This window comes from Python bivittatus, unplaced genomic scaffold, assembly GCF_059951505.1.
Source record: "Python bivittatus isolate LINGU-HERP-01145 unplaced genomic scaffold, Pbiv_v1 ctg000010_np1212, whole genome shotgun sequence".
NCBI classification, from domain to species: domain Eukaryota; kingdom Metazoa; phylum Chordata; class Lepidosauria; order Squamata; family Pythonidae; genus Python; species Python bivittatus.
Window position 1 is genome coordinate 332,180 of NW_028277029.1, and position 18,957 is coordinate 351,136.

At 45.6% G+C, this 18,957-nt stretch overlaps 1 protein-coding gene across 4 annotated transcripts in view; it reads left to right on the plus strand.

Annotated features, from left to right (window-relative positions):
• Nucleotides 1–18,957, plus strand: part of TSPAN9 (tetraspanin 9) — a 63,574-nt gene extending 44,617 nt beyond the window's left edge. For all 4 annotated transcript variants that reach the window (XM_088144699.1, XM_088144613.1, XM_088144737.1 and 1 more), the window contains 6 exons: nt 3,067–3,258; nt 4,301–4,375; nt 5,997–6,098; nt 9,107–9,244; nt 10,148–10,231; nt 11,391–18,957. In XM_088144699.1, coding sequence (XP_088000825.1) covers nt 3,067–3,258; nt 4,301–4,375; nt 5,997–6,098; nt 9,107–9,244; nt 10,148–10,231; nt 11,391–11,462 — 663 coding nt within the window. In that variant the 3' untranslated portion in view covers nt 11,463–18,957. The remainder of the gene's footprint in view (nt 1–3,066; nt 3,259–4,300; nt 4,376–5,996; nt 6,099–9,106; nt 9,245–10,147; nt 10,232–11,390) is intronic.

An 18,957-nucleotide genomic window follows, 5' to 3' on the forward strand; every position in this document is an offset into this window, starting at 1 on the left:
ACTTGCATCTCAAGGAAAGCTCCATTTCCAGTTATTTGACCATTCCTACAATGCTAGTTGTCAGGTGTTAAGCATTTGTTCCTGCGGTTCAGTGTGTTTGGTGCATCCGGCCTTGCTAATGTGTTCTGTAATCGTGTGGTCTGCTGGACCCGCGTTAGCAAATGTTGCAGAGAGCGCCTAGGGCCAGGTGGAAAAGGCGGTGGAGTTGCTACTACTGTGCGGAATCCCTCAGGTAGCTTTGAACAGCCATTTTGCCCTACGCCCTAGCCTGGCGAAACTCTTGCTGCCTGAATGACAACGCTGAATGATTGCTTCTGTGGTCTCAGTAGAAGATTTATAACTTTATAAATTATTTGTAGCACACCTACCTTATTTTGCATTTCTTGCAAGCCTTTATAAGTGAACTAGCATGCCTTAGATACTGGTTAGATACTAGTACAGATACTTAGCAGAGATTCTGTCTAGCGAGGAAAGGCTGAGGGAATAAGGAGGTGCCGAATGAGTTCGTGGAGGAACTGCACTGAATCCAGAAAGGGTGTCCTTGCTAGCGTATGGCCCGGCGGCCGTTCACTGCGGATTGAGCATGCAGATCATGTTTTCCTCTTAGAGGGCTGGGGATGGCAGGGCGTGTCGGCCTGCCTGCCTGATGAAGTAGGGCGCAAGTTCTAAATGGAAATCCTCTGGGGTTCCTTCTTGGCGTTCGCCAATTCCAGTATTCCCTTCCCAAATAAATAAGGCAGGGAAGTAAGTTCTAATCTGTTAACAAACCCTAATATTATGCCAGCAAATTGGATTGATTTTTCTTGGCTTTCCTCTCTCTCTCTCTCTCAAACAAAATTTTATTTAGCAATTGATAACAAAGAAAAATGGCTCTCCAGGCAGATTCAGGGTTGCCTGCTTATTGCAGAAGAACACAGACCCTCTGAAGAGAGAAGAATGACAACGACGGGGCCAAACGTGTGTGTGGTGGAGCAGAGAGAATGGACTGCCCGCCACCTCCCAAGCGACGAGGGCTTGGTGGGTCAGCAAAAAGCACTGACCTTGGAAAGGCCTGGAGGAACGCTTAAGGAGGGGATATTCCAAGGACTCAGCTCGGCAGCGGTTACAGAACTATGAAATCGTGGAGCTGGAGCGGCCAAGCGGGCCAGCGGACCTGACCCTCTCCTCCGGGCAGAAATCTCAGCCAGATGCCTGCTGGGTCTCCGGTCCACAGCCAGGCGGCTCAGGCCGCCAGGAGGAGGTTTGATTTGGCTTCAGCATTCACTGGGAAGCTGCCCTTTGGTAAATGTAGCCCATAATCCGGTGTCCTCCAGCGTGGAACAACAGGAACAGGTCTTGACCTCCTTCTGCGAGACTTCATGAAAGGGTGCCGTCACAGTCCCCTCCGTCGCCTTCCCTCAAGGCTGAACGTGCCCGGCTCCTTCAGCCTCTGTTTGAAGCCGCTGCGCAACCACCTTCTCCACGGCCTTCCCCAGAAAGTGAAGGTTGGAAACTGGGCTAAACAGTCTCGCAGCGGCCTCTTGATCACCCCGCAAGAGGAGTCCATCACTGCCGAGACCCAGCCACACGTCCCCTCTCGGGAGGCCTTGGCCAGCCCGGAGGACATGGGTCCGAAAGAGAGGTGGCTGAACCGTCAGCCGCGAGGGCCCTGCCCGCTTCCCCAGGCCTGGCAAAAGGAAACGGCTCTTTTCCGACCCACCTTCAGCCCCTTTTCTCGTTATCTTCCCTTGCCATAGGATCCCGCTTATCTTTGCTCTGAGTTTATTTAGCACAGGGTTAGAACTCATAATGTCATAGCAATAAAAGTCAGCTGTCTCTGGCTACAATGCTGGTCCAAAAATATTTTGCTCATCTGCCAAGAGTTTCAGATCAACTTGGCAAGTTTCTAATTTTAAACGCTGTAACAGGAAAATGCTCCCTCATTTTCTATGCATGCGAAAACACTAAGAAGGCTTTCAGCACAGAATAGCACAATCCAGCGACATTGGCTGAAGGCGCTTATCCAGGACTGAGAGGAAAATGACGCTTCCTCGTGTTCGCTACAGTTCTCTTAATGCTTCCCATTTTGGCATCATGATTTGGGGGAGGCAATTATCATATTAATATATCTCTTAAATGCAACTTTCTACAAGTTGGCAACTTCCAGATGCCTGGCTAAACATCCTGGCTGAACATTCTGGGCATTGCCAACCCGTTATATATGGACTGGGAGCCACCAGGTAGAAGAGTCTATTTTAAAGTTTGAAAATGGACAAAAAAGAGAAGTTAAGAAAAACGATCTTGTACTTCCTAGAATCTTTCCTAAGTTGCAGGAGAAAATGCCTGAAGTCTCTGAATTTTTTGCTTTCGTTAACCTGCCTAATGATCACCACACTTCTTCCAGTCCGTTGTTCGCCAACTCACCCAACAGGGGAGATGTAAATGGACTATGAGAAGTTAGTAGAGGGGACTATTGCAGAATTATAAATGGCCAACAGCAGGGTTTTCGCATGACAATGTTTTAAATATACGATGAGGAACATCATATTTTTAGATAATCAGCCATCTGTTTAGGACCATGCATTAGAATAAAAGTGAATTAATGAAGAAGCACATGAGAGTCTATTTAAAGAAGGAGGAATTTGGGGAAATTCTTGCCTGTGGAAGTCAGTAATCCCATCCCACCTCCAAAGCCCCCCAGGCACAGCATTTTGGCTTTTTCCCAGCCCCCAACATCAATTGAGGTTCCTTTAAGGCCTGGATGTGTTGAAGGGGAGGCACGGTTGCTTAGGGCAACCAGATCTGGCTGCCAAAATCCCAAAAAGTAACAGAGGGTTGGTGTTCTCTGTGCCTCCAGTGTCATCTAGTGATCAGCTGGATCTTGGCACCCAGATCTGGTCGCCCTAGGTTTCTAGCAGGCCCACCACGGTGGAGAGCGGGCAAGGAGGCATCCCGTTCCTCTCCCAGCTCAAAGGCCAGTCTCCTATAGCTAAGAGAAGTCTGTGGGGCAGATGGCACATGGTTGAGGGGAGGGGGGGTTTTGCCTTTCCTAATCCCTTCTCTCTCTCTGCTTGTCTTTGTGTTCAGTTGTGCGGCTGTGGGCTCTTGGGCGTGGGAATATGGCTCTCGGTATCCCAAGGAAACTTTGCCACGTTCTCTCCCACTTTCCCATCACTGTCGGCTGCCAACCTGGTCATTGCCATCGGTACCATTGTCATGGTGACGGCCTTCCTGGGCTGCTTGGGTGCTATCAAGGAGAACAAGTGCCTCCTCCTAAGCGTAAGTTGGCCCTGCCAGAGTGGTTGGTGTGCGGGTCTTCTCTTTCCTCGTGGTTGACCTGAGAAATTGCCTTTTCCCCCAAAGCCTCCGCCATCTTAGGAGCATCCAGCTTGACACCCAAGCCAAATAATCAGTAAAAGTGAGCCTAGGTTTCCTTTTTGTAAACTGGATAGTCCAAAGCTCTCTGAGCCTTTGAAGAGAAAAATAAGTTGTCACTGAAAACCAGCTTTGCTAAGATAACTTTATCATAATAGGTTTATTGGTTTTACAACCTGCCCAAATTCAAAGACGCGGAGTGGAACAAATCCATCTTCAGTTCCGTTTAAAATGAAACAAGGGAGGGGACTTTATTAAGTTCCAGGAGAAAGGATCCCAGTGTGGGCCGCCATGGAGAAGGCCCGTGTGCCCCTAGTTTCACACTGAGGGGGCACTCTTAACTGGCTCCCCAAAGTGTTCCAGGCAGATTCAGTTCTGGCAAGGGGGTGCCTGATACAAACTGGTAGCCAGGGCAACAATTGCAAAAGAGGTTGACCAACCAATAATCTCACTGCCACCTTCTGGACCATCTGTGGCTTCCACATTGTCTTCAGAGGTTGCCCCTGCTGAGCCCTTTACAATAATCCAACGGATCAAGCTGCCATCACCAAGGCCTTTGGTTCCAGGTGGAGTCAGAACTGGCACATCAGCTGGAGCTGGGCAAAGCCCGCCCCCCCCGCCCCGGCAAAGTCATGGCCTTCAGCTGCTGTTTCAGCAGGAGCCATTAGTCCAAGAAGACACCCAGATCACAGCCCGGCTTCAATGGGGGATTGTGACCCCATTCAGGGACTGCTGGACCCATCTTCCAGGACGTGTGATGATGTGCACAGCTGTCTTGGAGGGGTTTAATCTGAGCTTATTTCCTCGTGGCTTTAATTATCCTTAAGTAGGCTAATGTAACTGCAACTCATGTTTTCCTATTCAGCAGTGTCATTTATGTGAGATTTTCCGAACACTTTTCATTCTCTGACTCTGACACTCCACCCTGTTCCTTTTACTCTTTCAGTTTTTTGTCGTCTTGCTGATCATTCTCCTGGCTGAACTGATATTACTGATTTTGTTCTTTGTTTATATGGACAAGGTAAGTGTTTATGTAGCCACACGCACACCACTAGGCTGTTTAGCTCATCCGCAGACCCAGCGCTCCCTTACTGTAGTGTAATTCCTTGGAGAAACACATGCACACATACATGCACGCGTACATCTTCCCTCAGAGGATGATGCACACCAAGGCAAGGGTGTTATTGAAGCAGGTTCTACAGAAAGGGTAGATCCAGTTGAATAAAGAAAGACACAAGAACTAGGTCAACGGAGAAAGAAATTAACGGTTTATTTATGGTGCTGTGCGTGACCTGTCGGAGAACAGCTGTTGGTCATCGCCAAACCATAAATTCTTCAGATAAAATTATGTAACTACAGAAGGAAAGGTCTGAAGAAACATTAATTTGCACACCAGTTCCTAACGGAGAACCTGCTAGGAGTATTTAGGCTGTTGATCAACTCGCTCCCGAAAGAAAATCTGTTTATGGCATTAAAAGGTGGAGAAAAAAAAATAGCTTGAAAATATACCTTTGTATGGGATTATACTTTTATGCCATCAGTCTTAAAACATTAATATTAGTATTCTTAATATTAGTATTAGTAAATATTAATGTCAGTATTATTAACGTTAGCATTAATATTGTTAATGTTAGTGTTACCTGAGCCCTTTTTGGTCGGGTCTGAGGTTGGGACGTAGCGCTGAGTTGACACTGATTGCGTTTATCGACGGCCTCTGAGGGAGCCAGGACCATCCTAGTTGTCCTTGACCTCTCGGCGGCTTCTGACTCCCTCGATCCCGGCACCTTTCTGGACCAACTACGGGGATTGGGAGTGGGTGCAGCCTCGCAGCGGTTCTCCTCTTTACCCATGCCTGGTTCCAGTCGGGCTGACAGGAGGGGGAGGTTGAGGCGGAAGCCCCTGATTTGCGGGTCCCTGAGGGCTCAGCGCTCTCCGCTCCTGTTTCACATCCACACGAGGCCCCTGCGGAGGTCATCCATCAGCGTGGGATCAGGAACCGTCAGGATGCTGATGGTACTCAGACACATGTATCAAACTCTGGCTGGTGGCGCAATGCCGTCGAGGACTTCTCCCAGCACTTGGAGGAGCGCTGTGGGGGTCTCAGCAGTGGGTAGCAGACTAAGATCAGCCCCACAAGGCTGAGTGGCTGTGGGTTAGGGTTAGGGTTGTGGGTGCACGCACGGGCCACGGGATTCGGGGACTTCCTGTCCGAGTTCTGAATGGGTTGCACTTGCCCAGACAGAACTGGTGCACCATTTGGGGGTCTTCGGCTCCTGCTCAAAGACATGTAGCCGGGAAGGCCTTTTGCACAGATCCATCTTGGGCCGAAATGCACTCGTTCCTGGTCTCCTGGTCATTCATGCCTGCTTCTTTGCGTGCAGACTACCGCAGCGCACTCTACATGGGACTGCAATGCACATTTAAAAAAGGTGCGACTTCAGTCACACTGATGCAGCCACCATCTTTAAAGCCAATTTTCATCCAGAGTTCTCAGCCCATTAATGATTATTCTGTAAAAGAGATTCTGTTCCATGTGTTTTGTACCCTTACACAACGTCCAACCAGATCATGCGAAGAAGAATTGTACGTACAGAAAGTAAGAATTAGATCTTTTTAATACTGTAATTCTTTATATGAAATAGGTGAGTGAAAGCGCAAAGAAGGACCTGAAGGAGGGCCTCAAGCTGTATAACACAGACAATAACGTTGGGCTGAAGAACGCGTGGAATATCATTCAAGCAGAGGTAAAAGATAAGCGCCCACCCACGTCTTTGCAAACCACAGGCGGCCAGATCTGAGCCCGGACACCGGACGGCCGCTGCAGGACAGCAAAGGTCTTTGCTGTTCTGCAGCTGCCATCTAGTGGCCGTCCAAAGGTTTGCAGCCGCATTTGGTAGCTCTAGCAACACGCACCTTCTCTCCTTCTGAACTTATGGTCTGCATTGCTTGTAACCTTTTGCAACATCCTCACTGTGGAAAAGTATTCTTTCAGTGACTGGGCTCATCTATTGCACTAAACCATTATTTTCATAACCATTGTTTATTGGTAAACCATAATTGTGGAGTCCTTGGGGTTCTCTGAGCTTGGTTCTTTTCTTGCAAACGTTTCATTACTCGGCCAGGTAACATCTTCAGTGCTAAAATAAAATCAATCACCAGCAGTCATCACCCAGATAAGCCAAGGTTACCACCAGGCATACAATCAAGCAGCAAACACATGCCAATCAAAGAACTACCAGAGGAGCAAAACAGAACCCGCACCCCCACCAGCACTGGCAAGGCAGGCCACAGCATGTAAATAGGGAGCAAACCCCATCCCATTTTAGCACTGAGGATGTTACCTGGCCGGGTAATGAAACGTTTGCGAGAAAAGAACCAAGCTCAGAGAACCCCGAGGACCCCACAGTTCAACCCTGAGCGACACATATTCGCCTCTATTGAAACCATAATTGGCTGGGTTCAGCCACCATATTAAACCATAAGCCATACAAATCTCATTGCAAATGATATGTAAACCAAGCCAACGTCAAGCGACGTTAAGAGATAAATGAATAAGGCTTAGGCTATATGAAACCGATACGGAAGCGCTGGGAAGATCAGGGGCGGGGGGCAGAGGCACCCACAGGTAGCTATCCTGAAAAAAAGTGCATCGTGACGTCACAACACAGGCTCCGTCCTTCTGTGTTTGCATCGTGATGTCATTCCCAAGAGCCCAAGGGGCAGGCTTAGCATCCTAATGCCCATTTTTTCACGACTCCCGGTAGCCACCGTGGCCTTAGGTTTGCACTAGAATTGCAGTAAGGCGAATCCCGCATACCTAATTCCTCCAGCGCCACTTCCTGAGGCCGAGGATTTCCTCTAAAGCAGAGGTGTTGCTAAGGTCTCCCAAGACAAGTTTTGAAAAGCACTTCGGAAGCTCAGAGGAGCCCAACCCTTGGAAGGGGGAGCTCTCCCCCACCTGATAAAAACATGACCCGGAGACCTGTTGCAGCTTCGGTGGGTTCCCGGCTTGGTGCTCAGAGGTGGAAGAGGTTGATCTGGCGGCCTCCCTCTCTGGCCATCACGGCTGAAGATTGTGACTGGAGGCTAAAGACAAAAAACTTGCAGACCTTAAGCTGGGACTCCTGAGGAGCCAGCCTTGGGAGGAGCAGACAGCAGGCGCTCACTTCCAGCCCTGCGGAGGTGGGTTTTTCAGAAGCCACCCAGCTCCTTCAACAAGGTGAGGCCCAGCAGGGTGTTTGGAACCGAGGATGGCAGGAGGCTCCTACCGCTCCTTCCAGCTTGCCTTACTGGGCCATCGGGCTTCCCCGTGACGGTTTTTCTAACCCAGACACAAACCGTCTGGCCAAAGCCAGTGCACGGCCCTTAATTTGGCTTATTCAGCGAAGTGGCTTCCTCGGATTGAAAAAACGGAAATGGCGAAGGACGCTCTGCTCCTCGGGCCCTGCTGGGTGCAGAATTCCTTCCCCCATCCTTGGATTTTGCTCCCCTTTGTTCTGGCCCGGCGGAGGCAACGAAAGCCGGCGCTTGCTCTCCGCAGCAGCCTCTCCAGGAGCGCAGGAGGGGCCGAAGAGGCTGCCATGGCAGCTCCCTGTGGGCTTAGCTGGGGCTGGTGAGGAAGGCCGCCGGTGTCCCGGGCCCAGGGACGCCACCGCGGGGCCTTTCGTTTCGCAGGGAAGATGCTGAGAGCTCGAGGGAACCTGGAACCGGGCTTTGCATCAAGAAGCTGAAGTCCTGCTCCATAGTTTTCTGTCTTTCAGTTATAATGACACTATTCCCACGTTCCCCAGGATTCTGGAAACGGTCCTTGGGGATGTTTATGGGACCTCAGAGGGCTCTTTCGTGTCTCTTCGCTAAAGCTCTACACTTTCTAATAAAGGGAGATGTGATATGTGCCATCCTCACACAGGCACTGCTACAAACTGCTCTGACAAAGAGAAGTGACAAAAAGTGACTCACAACAGCACGTTGCAATCTTTTGCACTTTCACCAAGGCATCAGACCTAAAGATGCAGGTCACATAGTTTGCATTGTGACCTCATGCCATTATTTTGTCACACTTTGATATCCACATACCTGAATAGGAACAAGAATAAAGGATAATAAAGAGCTGGAAAGAAACGATAGTGAGCAAAATTTTGAGTTTAAAGGATATACAGGTAGTCCTCACTTACCAACTGCAATCGGGACCAGCAACTCCCCTGCTAAGCAACATGGTCATAAAGTGAAACATCACATGACCACGCCCGACTTACGAGGTCGGTTCCGGCTGCAGGCATTAAGCGAATCACCTGCGGTCATTAAGTGCAATGTCAAGTGACCGTGACTTGTGACTTCCTGTTGGCTTCCCCATTGACTTTGCTTGTTGGAAGCCAGCTGTGAAGGTCACAAATGGTGATCACATGATTGTGGGATGTTGCAACTATTGTAAATGCTCACCAGCTACCAAGCGCCTGAATCGTGATTGCATGACTGCGGGGGCGCTGTGACAGCTGTAAGTTTGAGAACTGGTCATAAGTCTCCTTTTTCAAAGCTGTCATAAGTTTGAACGGTCGCTGAACAAGGCATTCATTAACTGACTACCTGTAGTAAGGTGCTTGATCTCTTGCCTTTATTGTACATGTATAACACATCTATTTCTGAAATATATACTCATTCCTCTAATAATGTGATCTTCAAGCAGCTTTCTTAGGAACAGAAATACTTTTTTTTTTAAATTTCTGACCCCCCCTCCTCCCCTTTCGCCCTGTAGATGCACTGCTGTGGAGTAACTGATTATAGAGATTGGTACTCCGTATTGGGTGATAACGTTGTCCCTGACAGATGCTGCATGGAAAATTCCCAGGATTGTGGTCGGAATTCCAACAACACAAGCTTGGTGTGGAAAACGGTAACCCAGCCTTACCCGTCATCCGAGTTTTGCCTTTATCCTTACTCACCCATGAATTCCTCCTAACGTGCTTCCTTCATTTACTGGGAATAATAGTGTCTGGCATGATTCCTTAAGCCCTGTAGAATTCAGAGGGACTTACTTCTAGCTGAGTAAGGACAAGATTGGGGCATAAATCTGCTAACAGATAATAACTGTTGTTCGCTCATCCGTTTGTCCAAGAATTGATCTGGTGCTAAAAATACTCGTGTCCGGTTGATGTTTAGATTACAGATCACACAGGGAACTTGTGCAGCTCTCTTACGTTCCATCAGAGAGGGTTTAAGCATTGTGCATAAAAAGCAAAGTCACCTTCAAGTCAACCCGGTGTCTTTGCGGACTTGCCCAAGCAGGTTCCTTCAGCAGCGACGCCAGTGAGGCCGCCTTCTGGCTTCTGGGATGGGATTTCAGCTTCCCGGTCCAAGCTATGACCGTGGTATTCTCCGGAAATCTTCCATGCAGGGAATAAATACACAGTTATAAATTCAGGCAAAATAAATTTAGATAGATTCTTATTGTGCATGCTTAGATACATGTTCTGCATGAAAATAACCTTGCCATTATGCGTATTTTGCAGTCAGTTGCCAAGCATGCAGAATCATGTAATCTGTAAAAATCTGCTTAACTAGAGGGGTGAACAATCTGTGCATGAGCAAAAGAGCAAAGATCCACCTCCTTGATGAGTCCTCATCAAATTTCATTTGAAGTTTCTAATTCCAGCCGCCGAAGGCCCTTGCTTGCAATGAGGATCCAAAGAGGGGAGAACATGTGCAGAAGTCAAACCTTTCTTTTTTCACTGCTGCTCTCTTCAGCTCAGAATGCTCTTGCTACCAAACAGTGTTTCAAAAGGCTGTTCTTTTCCAGGGGTGCTACGAGAAGGTCATGACGTGGTTTGAAGATAACAAGCATATCCCCGGGGCAGTTGGGATGTGCCTCCTCATAATACAGGTATGGGTTAACTTGGGTTCCTTGTCTAGGCATGGGAGGACCAGGCTGGGCCTTTTTGCAAAATGCAAGCTGGGAATCCGGGAGGTAGGGCTCATGATGGCTCCTGACTAGGCACGCAAGAGATTGGCACATGCTTTGAATGGGGCTCTTCGGGGGCTGCGCCCCTGGGGTCAATGATAAGTACTTCTGGTGAAAGTTGCCAACCATTCCATTCTTTTCCTTGCAAAAGTATGCTAATGGTGATGACATATACTTCTTTTCTTGTGCAAAAAACTATTTTTTCTTTGCAAATCTGGTTGCGTTAGCTGGTTTGTTCTCAGTTCAAAAGTGCTGCCAATTTCTGCTCCTTTTCCCTTTGGACATGAGTATCTGCAATATTAAACCTATCTCTGGAAAGGGTTATTTAGCTTTGTCACTTACTTGGGATGGGGAGCGGCTCACTGGTGAAGATTAGGAACCAGATGTGAACAGTGAATCACAGCTTCTTCTTGTGTCTCCTCTTCTGCCCCAGAGACTTTGAGAGAGCCAGAGACAGCCACATCACTGTCCAAAACACATTCAAGGAAGAGAGAGGATGACTCCTGATTTCTTTTAGCAGGACCCCCACTGGGGATTGGAGCATCTTCTAACATCTCCCAGCTATCCCTGTGCCAATACAGCGGTAACGAGACCAGCTTTGCATCAGCTCAGCGATGGCTGGGCAACCCTGGAAGATGCTCTAATACCTAGTTGGGAAATAGCCTTTCTCATCCTCAAGTTTTCTGGAAAGTCCAGCTCCCTGCAGAGTCTCTTGGATGCCTACGATGTTCACTTGGGATTCTCTCAAGTTACAATCAGATGACCTGTGAGAATCACAGAGCTGGTGTTTTTGGTGGCATTGGATCAGAGGCATGGGTTCTCATGGATGCTCATGACTTTCTTGCAAGGGATCCCCCTGAAGTCCCTGTCAGATCAAAGATCACATCTACCTGTATGGTGTGAGCTGTAAGAGTTTCTTGCAGATGCTAAAAGACACGGAGGGCAAGCGGTGATCCAGATCTCCTTGTAGCGGGTCCTGCCTTAGATGACTCTTGTGCAGATTGCATGGGTGTGAACTCAGTAAAAGTGCCGTTTGTCTTCCACTATTAAATCTGACGTCCTTTTCTTGCTCGTCTTCCAGATTCTTGGAATGGCCTTTTCCATGACTCTCTTCCAGCAGATTCACAGGACCGGTAAAAAATATGATGCCTAAAACACTGTTTTGTAACCTCATCAGCCCTTCTCTGTTGCCATTAGGACAGAACAACAACCGCAAAAATGCAAATCAAAGTTTGTCTGACCTTGGGGCTGCCTGCCCCTTTAGTTCACTGGCGGCCTCTTTCCCAAGACGGATTAAACCGAACACGAGTATTACAGGACCTTTTTGTATCTTCTCGTTCATCGTTTTGCCAAAGAAGAGGGGAACCCTCCTGAACGCAAGTCAGTTTTCGACTCCTACTCAAAGGTCCTGTTTCTGACCTTTAAGGCGGAATAATATCCTAGTACTGATCAGTATTAGACCTCTGAGGGTAGCCGAAGGACGCGTCTGTTAACTTTTTAAAATAATCTTTTTTAAATGACTTGTACCCAACTGGGTACTGGGACTTGAATGAAGCCATTCAGATGACACCCCTATCAATTGGACCTGCTTGGACAGAGGGGTTTGGGGGGGGGTCAGGGGTACCTTACTGTATCTTACAGAATATTAAGTATTTTCTTTTCTTCTTTTCTCATGTTTTCCCCCAGAATTCTATTGTGCAGTCTTTGAAAAATGCCATTTTTACAGTTTTAAATTTAAAACAGTTTTAAATTTAAAACCGGGAGGAACAATGCAGCTGTTTCTGTTGATTAGTCTCTGCTAAGCTGGAGTCAGGCCGTGAGAATCCGGAGACCAGAGCACACCCCCCAACACACACCCCGGGCTTTTCAGGCGGGGATCTTCCACATAAGGCATTAGCGAAGCAAACGTCTCCCCGGGAGCATCTCGCTCTGAAAAAGTTAGCGTTGGCGGCGGCGGCGGCTGCTCGAGGGCGAGCTGGTACATGTCGGGAGACCCGGCCGATGACCCTGCCTTGGCTCTCACTTCTGGTAGTCTTAAAATAGGATGGGAGTGACAGACTTTTGATAACTAGGCTATGATGCCCTTACTAAGGCTTCCCTCTGATCTTTAGAAAATCTGCGACTTCGGTCAAAGGAGGGATACCCTCCATAACAAGAACCAGCAATCACTTTTGTATTTCACAGAATAAAACAGCAATTTCCAAACGTCGTATCAAGCTAGTGAGCAAAAAATAAATAATGGATGGGTCTTAAAAGTCAGGTTTTCCGCGTACCTGGAAGCTGCCTCCCTTTCTCTGCATGGCTCCTTGCTCTAGTTGTGGCAGGTAATGCTGCCCCGCTGGGGGTGCACCAGTTGTTGCTTTCTGGAGGCAGAAACACCGTTACTTGTCCCTGGGAGCAGGTTGGTTGCTTGGCGGCTTTGCGTGGGTAATTGCCTGGAAGTTGCCTCCTTCCCAGGAGAAAATATGCTGAGATTGGTGCTCATGCAAAACGTGAGTTATTCCCACTTTTGCATCCTCTAAAAATAAGTGTGTAGTGTAAGAATGAAACTTTTTCAGGAAAAGTAGGAAATCATGAATGATTAAACCAGTGGATTCTCCTCCTCCTCCTCCTCCTCTTTTACTTCCAGGGTCAGAGTAGTAGATAAGGTCAAGGGAGAGGATTTCCTCCTTTTTTGTGTAGTTAAAGCTTGAGGGCTCAGCTTTAGCTACACTGCTGTGGTGTATGGCAGACCACGGGTGAGCCGAGAGACAAGGGTGGAGTGCAACCGAGGCTCCTGTTTGGAAATAATCGCCAGTGAGCATCTGAGAGAGAAGGAAAGGAACCTGAATTAACATCAGGGAAGCCTCAGATGAAACGAGAGGGTTAAATAATGTGGTCCAAGGCCCTTTCCTTTTCCTTTAACCTTTATTACATCAAACTAATTAACAGAAATAAAAATTGCATACCCTGCAAACCAGGTGTAGATTTATCCTTCTAACGCTGCAAAATAATTATTTTTACCATCTCCATGCACAAGAAATCTACAGTTCTGGATGCCCCAGATTCCAGATTCTGGTGATAGAGCCAAACGCACCCATCCTTGACTCACCACGCTCATTTTCAAGTCATTATTGCACTCTTATAGACTTGGACCCAAAATATGGTAACAATGGGGCAAGCCTAGAATTAATCTCCATCTCTTGAAGTATATCTCTAGTAGCCACCCTTACCGAACAACCTCTGAGGCCCTTAATACGTATGAGATAGGATTTTTTCTGTGTTAACCACATTTTAAGATTAAAAATAGTTTCACATTCTTTAAGGCAACTGTCCATTGGTTTTAAAAATGCAGGTCATTCCAAGTTACTGTAAGTAGTTAATATCAGTTTCTTCAAAGTCTTCATTCAAAAAGAAAATGGGTAGTCCCAAAAGCCCCTCACAGCTGCGGCTGTTCAGAGGGAGAAATAGCATCAGGACCAAACATCCAGGTAACAAACACTTAACTAGAATAAACTGCCAAGAAGCAATCTGAAGTAAATCAAATTCAGTTTTTATAGACTTTTTAAAAACAATTGCATCAGAACTATGTTTTTCAAAAGTAAAGACAAACTGAAAGGTTCAATTTACTAAAAAAAAATTAAAACAAAAAGTGGATTAATTATCTATTTTTAAATGGGAGGAATAGCATAATGCAAACTTTTATGCATAAGGGAGTTAGAGTTTTGTCTGCAACCAAATCTCTTCTCTATTTATCTTGTGACATTAAGTTTCCAATACTGAAACTAATCCCTGAACAAACCAGGATTTCAGACGAATGAAATGGTTCAAGATGAAAGCAATCAGGAGCTGAATTCTGAGGTTCCTAATTCCAGCCTGCGACAGAAGCTAAAATAAATGCAAAATGCTAAGCCTGAAAGGGTGGACAGTTAAATCCATATTTGCCAGCTGGTCATTGTAACTCACGCCATGAAAATCCTAAGATATACCCCTTCCAGAGAAAATTATTTAATACATTTGCTTGAAATAATATAAAGGCACAAGAAGGTCTTTTAAAATATACGTAGAGTTAAAGTTACCTTAAGCATATTTATTGCCCCGGCAACTGAAAGGAATTCTAAATTCTTCTTTAGTTTGATCCAGAATTGGAGATGATTTCAAATTCGCGCTTAAGAAAGGTTCCCACGGGCCTTTATCCCCAGGTCAACAAAAGGATCAGGAAGCAGCTGCAAGCCTCAGTCACCAGCTTTGTGGGAATCAGTCCACTGGCCTCAGGCCTGACTTCCTCTGAGTTACAGAGTGACCGCGCAGGGGGACAGGAGGAATGTCCCTGACCTCTATAAAACATGCCATCTGTAGGTGACAGAGCCTCGGACTCTCCCTCGTCTTCTGTGATCCTCTTAATATTTTCAGGTTTCTAACAGTGCTGACAAGAGGACATCCTTGACTCGTTCCACGACGCAAGGCACATCATTTACAGGTGATCTGGCAGTGAAATGAAATACGTTGATCCAGGGCATAAAACTCTGTGGAAATCCAAAATAAGCCAGAACATGCTTTAGAAACTTCCAAGAACCAAATCAGACGTTTTCTCGTGTCTAAAGAAACAAAGGCTTCTGGGTTCTGTCTAAGGCAATTTATATGAATTAAACATCTAATTATCAGAACAATAGTCTGATAAGCATTAATATAATACTCAGCAATACTGGTGAGCATAGGCAGAAAAACAAGGTGTAATCCATAATCCACTCAAACTAGGTTTATAATTGGAACAAACAAACTTGGCTTGGAAAGAACTATAGTATTTGCCTCATTTAAACTAAGAATAGGAATCTATTTGACAAATTTTCAATATATATCTCTAATAAAAAACGGAGATACAAACCCAATATATTTTTTGTCCCAGTCAAGGAGAAGACCATCAGTTCTGAAGCTTTCCATGGTTTCATAAATGTAATGGTAGTCACAATCTCTTGAATAAACAGAAGGAGTAAAATGTGGTAATCTCACATTCTTTAGAAAATCATTTTATCTCCGCATTTGTTGATGAGCAACTGTACAATTTGAGATAATTCTTTTCTTTAAAAAAACGGAATGATCTGTACATTCCCGTCTATATTATATGTAGAAAATGGAGTAGTTTATTATCATCAAATGAAGCTACAAACTTGACTTGAGCACTGCGTGGAATAGTTTAGTGCCCGTATCACGCCTGGGGTTTGCTTTGGATGGCCCAGAGAGGTTCCTGAGCAAATCCGGGGTTCCTCCCAAAGGACTCTATCGCTTTGCAAATACACAGGTAGCATTTACATTTGCCTAAGATCAAGTCTTTATCTCTCTGTAATCTCTAACTAATCAGCTCCCAGATAGTTTCCTGTAAGTCTCTTGACTGACTGACAGCGTTTTCGGTGTTTCCTCTTTGCTCGGTGGGCCAAGTTCACCTCACATAGTCTTTGCTTTTCTTTCTACTTCTGTTCCTTCTGAGATGTAGAGGGTCTCCTCCTTTCTCAACTGATTCCTTTCACAGCCTCTTGGCACACCCTTTCCTCAGCCTGCCATCTCAGTCTGAGGAGTTTGGCTTCTCTCTTTCTCCCTCAAAGATTCCAGGTGGGGGAATTACTTGGAAGTTAACTTCCTCTTTCTTTTGAATAGTAGACTTTTTCTCCTTTGCCTACATGTAGCTTCTTCCTGTTGGTCCCACAACAATACAGCTTTCTTCCTGCCTGCCCCACATCCTTGTCTTCCCAGACCCATGTCTTCTGTCTCCTTTAGATGAACTCAAATCTGGGAGCTCCTTCTCCAGCACCATCAGTCTCTTCTCAACCCAATCACCAGAAGCTTTGCCTTCAACCAGCCGAGGTCTATTATGCTAAGATCCTCTACCAGAACCCCAGCAGAAAATCCACAAATGGAGCCATTGAATTCAATGGATCCTGAGCAAAGGCAGACATGGGAAAAAGGGACGTGGCACGGAAGAGGAAAGAAAAGCTCGCACAAAGTTCAAACAGCCATACAGACTATCATCTTTTCTTGATAGCCTGATTAGAAGCTGGGGATAAAAGGTTTGTCAGCCTGGAAGTAGAAGGTAGCAAAACAATAACATTTTTCAGCCCCCTAAAGATATTTCAGTGGAACTTAATAAGAAACTTTCCGCTTACCAGGACAACAAAAGTATCGCCAGAATTTGTCTAATGATTTCAGAACAAAGACGGCTGAATACTGAAAATTCCTTTCATAATCCATGTTTCTTGCTGTGCCAAATGCCTTTTCTACATTCATTTTTTTCCACATTAGTAAATAGTCTGATTTAGATTGACAGGATCAATAGCTGACAAATACTGCAGGCTCTGTCATAGTCCCTGACTGCAATCAGTGCTCTTTCTGGGCAAGGAAAGAGAGACTGAATTACTAAATGCTTCAGTCCTGCCAGACGTGTTACCTCAGAGAACCTGTTTCCCATCATCTCCGCCTCCCTCACCCCACATGGGCATAACTTCTCCAAGAGGGAGCTTTGATGGAATCGGCCTTCAAGCCACACCAACAACAACATACTTAAAATAGGCTATAGTAAGAGCCTGCCTCTGTTTGGAGACACGGCGCTTAGAGAGGTCATCTAACCAACTACACTGTGTCTATTTCTGGTGCCTGCAAAGGGGTAAATGTTGGGCATCTTGTTTACATCTTTCTCAAAAATACTGTCTTAGGCTTGATGTCTAGTTGGACATTAGCCTGTACAGAAATGAGCACTAACAACATGGGAAGGAATAAAAATTACAGCCAGAATTTTAAAATGTACTGCCAAGCTAATGCCTTGATTGGTCCCCATCCCACTTCCACATGTAGCACTGCAGACTTCCAACAAAGTTCTTAGAAAACTAATCTAGACTTTCAGATTAGAAGTCCAGAATATGCTTACCATCATCCAGATGCTCGGGGGGTGGGGGGGACCCTCAGAAATTTGAAAGACTCAACCTGTTCTATGGTGTTCCTGTCTAATTCCCAACTGTGGGATCTAGATCGCCTGGAAAAGCCCATTTCCTTCATCTTTTGGTGGCTAATGGTCAGCCTTTCAGCTGTGTAGGGGGCAATAAGAGCCCTGAGACAATTTCAGAAGATTTTGGCATGATCAAGGGGATGGCTACGTTTCCCCATGTAGTTACTCTAGTAGAACATACCTTTTAAAAAATCATGCCCCAGGACAGAGCTGAGGAACTTCATGGCACACTTTTCAGCTGTGAGAAGGAAAGGCCAGCAGTTGATCGGCCCTCTCGATATCTATTGATAGCGGATAGTCTTCTGGCAAGGAGCAGATCGCCTCTTACCTGCTTTTCTGGAATTCTAACTACAGGCATATTGGATCAGAGAGACTGAAACTCTAAAGACATTACTTTGTCCTGAAGGACCTTCTTAGCGTTCAATAATTATAGAAATATCACAAAATTCTCACTGTGATATTTTGTTCTCAGTACATCACACCTACTACTTACTGTGTTAACAGTAGCTGAAATATACATATACCCTTCAGGCTAAGCAACGTTATACAAAGGCAGGAGATAAGAGAAAAGGAAATCTAACTGAATCTAATTTACACCAGAAGGATTTATTATACCTCTTCATGCCCTTCCGCCCTTGCAAATCATCCTTTATTTCCTCTCATCCATATACCAGCTCATAATTGTCTTTTGTCCTTTAACCTCCTCATCTCTTTCATTTTTGAGAAATTCATCAACTTCGTCCGATTGTGACTTCCTCGGTCTTTCCGCTCCCCTCAGGCTGGTCAGACTTCCTTCATACATTTGCTTTGCAGTCTGATTTTCATCCATCCCATCTACGTGATCAAACCACCTCAGTGTAGTACTTTCATACCAATTACTCAATTTTGTATTCAGTCTGCATTTATTCAGTGCTTATTCATTCCTGATTCTAACACTTCTTGTTCTACCACATACATTTCTTAAGTGACATAGACGTGCTACGGCTCCCTGTACAGGAGAACAATAACAGTCTTCTTCCAGTTGCCAAGCACAGGAGCAGTCTTCACACACGTCAAATGAGTCGCACTCCATAGACAAACCACATCCATATTTTTACACTTCTGCAGTTAAACCATCTACTACCCTGCGTCCATTTCTGGCACCTGCAAAGGAGTAACAGTTGGGCATCTTGTTTACATCTTTCTCAAAAACACTATCTTAGGCTTGATGTCTAGTTGAACATTAGCCTGTACAAAAATGAGTGCCAACAACTTGGAAAGAATAAAACCATTTTCAACATTCTAACAGTATTTATTACTTCCTTTTCACATTCATGAATACTAACATTTATAGCATTCTCTTCCTTTTTTCTACATATCACTATAATTTCAGCAATTGCTTACTTCAGTTTCATCCTAAACCACTTTATTTTTAATTCCATTCACTCTACTAGAGGTTCCTTTTTTAGTCCTTTCACCCACTTCAAAACCTTTTTAAGTTTTCCATTAAAACCACTCTGCATTTTCTCTGCCTCTTTAAATTATAAATGTTCCTTGCTCTCTTTGACTACGTTCTTTAGAAACTAGCCTTTTCTGTCTCTGCATGTTTTTCACTGTTTTTCTTGTCATCATGTTTTGCGGTGATCCTTCTTTTATACACGTTTTTCTCATCCACAGCTTCTTTCACTTCATCATT